This window comes from Morone saxatilis, unplaced genomic scaffold (assembly GCF_004916995.1).
Source record: "Morone saxatilis isolate NCDOM2014 unplaced genomic scaffold, NCSU_SB_2.0 Contig10, whole genome shotgun sequence".
NCBI classification, from domain to species: domain Eukaryota; kingdom Metazoa; phylum Chordata; class Actinopteri; family Moronidae; genus Morone; species Morone saxatilis.
In genome coordinates this window covers 8,010,661-8,017,980 of record NW_023339652.1, presented here as the reverse complement: position 1 = coordinate 8,017,980, position 7,320 = coordinate 8,010,661, and the positions used below count along the sequence as shown (strand labels likewise).

Here is a 7,320-nt window from a genome sequence, read left to right as displayed (position 1 = left end):
TCGCAGTCATCTCTTTTATTTTTTAAATGCTTTAAATTTAAGAAATGAAAAGAACTGTTCGTGGTCCTGAATTATGTAACTGTCCGTGGTTCTGAAAGGGAGCTGCATGTGGTCCTGAAGACGCAATCTCACAGCCATGAAACATTTATTCTAAAAATGTCTTTAATTGAGCAGTAAAGTGTTAATTTAAGGGCACTACAGTTAAAAAAAACGTGTAAAACATACATTAAAGTCTTACGTTGCATGAAAAACACAAGTTTTTCTCTTTATCTGTGGTCGTGATGCCTCGAGTTCACCGACAGGAGGTCACATTTACCAACTTTTTTTTTTTTTTTAAATTACCACTACATCACTGCAACACAACCAATGGGATACTTCACAGCGGACTAAAATGTCAACGGGATGACGTTGTTGCTGGCGTAGGGCTGCAGTTTGATGGCTCCCTACTAAATGAATGCAGTGGGAATGGACGAGCAAGACACAGACTGCTGGTCAGACAGCGCGCACTGCTGCCCTCCGCACACACTATCAGCTCATCGGGATTTCTTACCAACTTTTGACGTTTGAGGATTTCTGCTGGTTTTTTGTGGGGGTTTTTTTTATTTGCAAAGATACGTGTTGGTTGACCTCACTAACTGTTTTCTTTATTATAGGACACGAGTGGTAAGTTGTGCAAAGATTATTGCTTACATTTTTGTGACCCAGTTGCATTTCAACCGTTGCCTTAATGGTCCAAAAATACACATTATATGTTCTTGTGCAAAGGCTTGAAGACTTTTTCTGAAGGACACAAGCTGAACCATCGATCTTAAAAGAAAATCTTAGAGTCCTAAAGCCACATTTTTAATTAGAGGAACGGAGAAATAATAGTGTAAAGGAGGCTATTTCGTTCAAGACAATGCTTATGTTAAGACCAATCACACTTTATTTTAAGATCCGCTTCTTTGTAAGTCCGTTTTTTATCACTTGCTTGAGCATTAAAACACTTGAGAGCTGCACAAAAAGGAAATCTGTTGTTAAAGTGGACAATGAGATGTTGAAATGTTTAATGGCATGTGATAAACTTTGCCTTCCTTCTCCCTTTTTCCACCTGTGTTGGTCCCAGAGGACACAGCATGTTGTCCTCCCTGAAGACCCTGCTGCTGCTCTCGGTCCTGTGCACACCGACCTCCAGCCTGTGCCTCCGCCTCTACCACTCCCGCTCCAATCTCCTGTGCGACGACCAGGTGGCAGTCGGGGTCCGGAGCGACGATGAGGAGCCGGGTTACTCTCCCGTGGACGACTGGGGGTCCCTCCTGCAGTCCGCGGAGTATCTCACCTCCTCCTCTTCCTCCTCATCCTCTTCTGCCGAGTCCAGCCGGGAAAAAAGGACTTCAAGTCCCGCAAACTACCGCTTCATGAGCCGGACCAAGCTCAGAGGGCAAATGCTCCGCAACAGCAGCAAAGGGGACCGGAGAAGCAGACTGACCCTGTCCCTGGACGTCCCGACCAACATCATGAACGTCCTCTTTGATGTGGCCAAGGCCAAAAACCTGCGCGCCAAGGCGGCCGAGAACGCGCGCCTGCTGGCTCAGATTGGACGGAGAAAGTGAACATGTCGGACAACTTAGATTTAATAGACAGCCATGACCAGTGTTGGCCTCCTCGTTACTCAAATGTAATGAATTACTAATTATTCACTTTTAAAGTAATGGTGTTGATTTGTTTCTCCAGGGGAAGGGTATTTTCTTCCCACTCACATTACAGATAAAAGATTTCTAATAGAATTTGGTGGCTCTCATGTGAATGGTCCTTGGAGTCAAAGTCTCTAATCATATTACAATATATATTATATAATACTATAATTGAAAGGTTGGATGATTGGATGAGTTTGAGTTATAACCTTTGTGGTGAGAATAACCCATGTGGTTATGCACAACCGTGACACTTAAATTCAAACAGAATAAAGTCAAAAGCAATAAGTTATTGTACTTGTATCAAGATGATTGGTCGGTTCAGGCAAGAAAACATGAGACATGTTTTGCATTGGAAACAGTTGAACTTGTCTCACCCTTTGACTTTCAGATCTGAAAAGACTTGTGGATTTCTTTTAATTTACTTTTAACATGTTGAAAGTAAAGCAGGATTGCTCTCAGTTAAGACAACCCCCTTAGATTTTCCTTAACAGTAAAATGAATGTTGTATGTGGTTTGTTTGCCCCGGAGTCATGAAATTTTAAATATTGGGCTAAAGAAGAAGAACAAAGCAGCTGTGATCATTAATTCTTACATCCTCAGCAAAAGACCAGTGAAATGTTGCATAATCATAACATCAGATTTGATATTATGATGTTATCTCCCTTCCCCTCTTTGCTGCTTCATTTATTCATCTTTTACGAGGTTTGCTGTTAAGGAGTTCCCATGGGAGCCAGTAATGATTCCAGATGTGATAATGTGAAACATCAACACACTACTGACACTGAAAATACTGTACAAACCAACAGCAAGATCATGAAATACAGTAAAATGCAAATGCATGGGAATGTATGTGTTCATCAGATGTCTGTTATTTTTATACTCAAAATAAAGGATTATTTTTCCTCAAATAAAGCAGATGTAACTAACTGCATTTGCCTTTTTGTTTTACACCATTTTGAACAATGGGATCCATAAAATAATTATATAATTTATTGGCCATTACTAGAGCCTGGCTGAATTTAAGCTTATATACTGGTACAGGTATATATTGCTCTTTAAGTAACAAGAAATTACAGTACAGAAATGTTCAAAAAAAGTTCTTTTTATGATAAAAAACAAAATAATGTATCCAATATCAGTATCAGTCGGGCTGTACTATGTATATATTATGATGTAAATAACACATGTATTTTGACAAAAGTGTTAAAAGGCACTTAAACATTAAATATATCCGTTTAATTCAATCTTGTATAGGCAGTTGAAATGTCACCAATCAAATGCCATTTAGTTTCGTCAGAAGATATGAAGTCTGTTTATTCCACCAATTCCAATACTTAGTGGGGTTATTTATGTGGGGTCATTTGTGTCCTTCACCTTCCTGAGACAAGACTCAAGACACAGAGCAATGTCGACATCTAGTGTCCATTTGACCTGAAGACAGCATGGGGTTGTGAGTCAGCTCTGCAGGTGCTCATCCCGCAAACAGGTCAATGAATATTCTAATACCTTCCCGTGCACACACATGCACCCTCTGCAAGGATGATTTACTAACCAGGCAAAGTGGCCATAGACAGACATGGGTCCATGTTCACTGCAACAATTCAATTACTTGCAAATTAGATAGATAGATAGATAGAGCTAGATAATAATAGATAGAAGATAGATACTTTATAAAGGAAATTCAAGATTGGCAATACTAAAGCCAAATATAAACTATAAATGTAAAACTTATGTTTAGGATGTGCACACATGGTATATCCTAAATAACGCACAGTGGGAAGAAAATCACAGGTCCTTATTTTTAAATCACAATAATCCTACTGATAAGTTATTTAATTTCTCCTTATTGGGAAAATGCTCTATTTGAGCAACTTGCAATCAAACTTGTTTAATCATCTTATCCCACCCTAAATAAAGGATCAACGACGTGTTTATTTGTATTATTAAGTTACAAGATTTTAGACACTGCACTGGACAATGTCGCCCCTGTTCTGGCTCGACGCGTACTTGGGCGGTGACCTGGGACCCGTGTGACTGTTGGACGTAAAACCTGAAGAGACGTTCAGGTGGCACGGGAAGTACCTCGGACGGACCGAGCCGAGAGCGTGCTGGGGCCCCCCGGCCCGTGCCGCGGCACCCCGCAGAATGAGGAAAAAGGTCGACAAGGCAAGACGAGGAGGCGGGAGATGTGGAATTGGGAACGTGACGTGAGGGGCGGAGAAAAGGCCCAATGAAGAACGTCTGGGCGCGCCGGTACAGGAGCCGACGAGCTCAGGTAGCCCGGACGCTGGCGACGAATGTCGTAGAACGGGGGCCGCAGGCTGAATAGTGAGGGTAGCAAGAGAATGGTCAGAGAAACCAGAGGAAGCATGCAAGTAAACCTGGGGTGGGGCCGCCACGAGGAGTGCAACACCTGGGCCGAAGGGAGCGTGAGCACGGCAGGCGCGACGCCGGGGCGGTGGGTATGTTGGGAGAGGGCGCGAATAGAGCCGAAAAGAGAGAGAGGATGAAAGAGTGAGGAAAGGAGAGGAAAACGGCCAGCGGGGGCGAAGTGAGGGAAGCTGTCTTGCAAGTCGGACTGGGATGGCTTGTGCAGTTCGACATAGGCAACGCACGGGAAAGAGTGATGCGAACGGGAGACAAAAAGTGTCGTGCCCTCGTGGAGATGGACGGAGAGGAGACACACTGCCTCACCCCGTACGAGGCCAGGCAGTGCAAAAATGAGGAAGGCAATCCAAAGGAAAAGGAAGGTCTAAAAAGCGAATGGGAGGTCCGAGCAATAAGGCAAGCGCAACGCGCGGCGTGAGGAACTTGGACGAAGCGCAGGGAGTGAAGACGACTGATGGTGAAGGGCACAGTACGGCGACGTCGACGGTTACCAGGGAGGGGAAGGGGGTGCGAACCTGGCCAGAGTCTGGAGAAGGCGCGGGCAGCGAGGTAAAGGCGGGAACCAGCACAAGAAACAAACCAGGACAGCCAAAGAAACCGGCCGTAACCACGGCGAGACAAGAAGTGGCCCGATCGGTGCACAGGCACTGATGCGGCAACGAGACCCCGAGCAACCCAAGAAGATGCCCGCCACAGGCACCAAATAGTTACCGCCAACCAGGGTAAAACACATCGGGGGGACATAAATGGGAGCTGGGAAGGGCGGGTCTTCATGCGGAACACTCGCGCGAAGGCGGATGCAGACAGTGGAACAGAGCACGGGAGGCAGGCGGCGAGGACCAGGCGCTCAAAGCCAAGATGCAAGAGTCCGGAAGAGGGCTACATACCGAAGGTTAAAAAAAAAAAAAACAGAGGTTTTTTTGAGTAGAGCAGCGTCGGAAGCTGGGTAGTAAGAGCTCAGAAGAGAGCAGGGTAAACTCGGCTTGTCGCGCACAACCCGGAGGAGCAGGTGACCGGACCAGCAAAGAGATGGCCAACAGCGCGTGGGAGTGGAGGCAGCAGGGACGTACAGGACAATAGGAAGGGAGAGGAGAGGCGTGGATAGAGCACCCGGAGAAGCAGAGCGGCAAGGTGACACGGGGATCAATAAACGGCATGTCAGGAACACGGGATACAAAAGGAAAGAAGGTGGAGGGACAACAGGAGAGTTGCCAAAGCCCAAGAGGAGCAAGAGGGAAAGAAAACAACTGGGGTACTGAGTGAAGGTAGGCAACAAACGCGGGGAAAAAAAAAAAATAAAAAAATGAAAAAAAATCCCTGTGCGGGGCACGCGGGTGAGCCGGGGGAGACAGCCGACCAAGACAGGACAGGAAGGAAGATGGAGGACAGAGACCGGCGAGTCAAGCCCTCTGCAGCGAAGGTACAGATGGAGCGGACGGCAGGGGCCACCCATCACGTCAGCGCACAGCAAAAAAAAGCGGCGGGAGACGAGGAAAGGTCGAAACTAAACGAAACAGAAGGGTGACGCCGCCGTCGCCTGCCCGCCGGGAGAGATCGAACAGGAGCCGGAGGAAGCAAGACGTAAAGAGGAGCGACAGGACGCTTGCTGGGGATGGGAGACGTAGAGGGGATGAAAACAAAATGAAGCAGCACGCACACTGAAGCCTTGCAGAGGGCGCGGAGAGCAGTCCCGAACAGCTGCCGGCCCTGGCAGGCGGGGGCAGGCGTAAAAGACCACACAAGGAAGAGAAAGACACGGGAAAACCGCAAAAAAAAGATGTAAGTGGCGGCGACAAAGGAGGCCCTGGACAAAGAGGCAACAGACCGGTGGTGTGACCAGATGCAAAAAATCGGATAAATGAGAAAAAGCGGAAGGTGCTGACAAGCCAAATCGGGCACGGAGGTAGCCCATGGTAACGAAGAACAGTCCAGAAAGAACAAGTGGAACAACAGCAGAGAGCAGCATGCCATACAGGAAGTTCAAACCAAGAATCGAAACGATACAATGAAATAGGGCGACAAAACGGGAGTTGACAATGGAGTACAGCCGCAGAGAGGTGCACGCGGGAGGGCAGGGAACACAGCCGCCGCAGGGGCGGAGAGACAAAGAAGAGAACGTCGGAAGGAAGAGGATAAACACACAGTGTACAGACGGGGATAGAACGGAAAGAAGGCGGTGGGTAAAAGGAGGGATGTGAACTACGGGAACGAGAACAAACAGCTAGGCAATTTGGGATGAAAGAGCGCGGTCACTCAAAAATTGGCCTCCGGGGGCCGTCTGGTGGGCCAAAAGCCTTCCCAACAACAAAGACATGGTGAAGCGGATTAAGGATGGAACAAAAACATAACACACATAAAAAAAAAACTAACCCAAACGACGTGACCGGGTGAAAGGAAACTGAAAGGACATCTCGGGTTGACGGCCTAAGAAGCCGAACCAGAAGAAAACGCTAGCATCCCCAGGTGGGACACGCCCACGCAAAAAAAACAGCAAGACTTACCTTCCTGTCAAACCACTCCTCCAGATCCGGGAAAGTCGAACCCCACCAATGAAAAAAAACATATCAGGACCGGCCATTAAAACCCTAACCCCCCATGACCGCCGATAATAATTTACACCCAAAACCATAAGCCCTGGCTCACCTGACATGCGCTAGCCGGCCAGACAAAAGACCCCGGGTAAGATAGTCACTGCTTATTAACACCTTCCGCGGAGGACCTTAGCCAAAAAATACTGCAATCCTTAGCATGGACGCGCACAAACAACATGAGAAATGAAGGCACAGAGATGTAGCCGGAGCTGCACAAAAGAAAGAGAGCCGTGATTCTATGGATAAAAGGAGACGAGAGAAATAAAAACAAGGAAGAAAAGAAAACCATAAAAAAAACCCATCTTAACATACAGAACTTCTTAATAGAAAAAGAAGTCCACTATTAATCACATGAAAGCATTACCGCGCGTGAGTTAATATTGAGAACATAATAAAACCAAAACCATTTAATACGAACGAAACATTGAAAATTAACTCTCAACATACGAGGATTTGATTATCGCAACGCCTCTCTATATTGTAGCCCCTAAAACAACCTACACCCTGTGCGAACCTTTATAAAGCGAAGCGAGCGCTTATTATGGCTGAGAACATCTGCACGACTTGAGATGATACAGTATATCGCAGTCAGTCTAACGTTCGTGACATAGGTACATAGATTAAGCTTTGCCTAGTAATTACACGCCATTTGATAACAGCTCTGC

General features: G+C 46.4%; 1 protein-coding gene across 1 annotated transcript; it reads left to right on the top strand.

The window, feature by feature from the left end:
- The first annotated feature begins 1,115 nt into the window (after positions 1-1,115).
- ucn3l (urocortin 3, like) lies at positions 1,116-2,562 on the top strand. Its single transcript, XM_035677995.1, has one exon. The coding sequence runs from the start codon at positions 1,116-1,118 to the stop codon at positions 1,590-1,592; it is 477 nt and encodes a 158-aa protein (XP_035533888.1). The 3' UTR covers positions 1,593-2,562.
- The last annotated feature ends 4,758 nt before the right edge of the window (positions 2,563-7,320 follow it).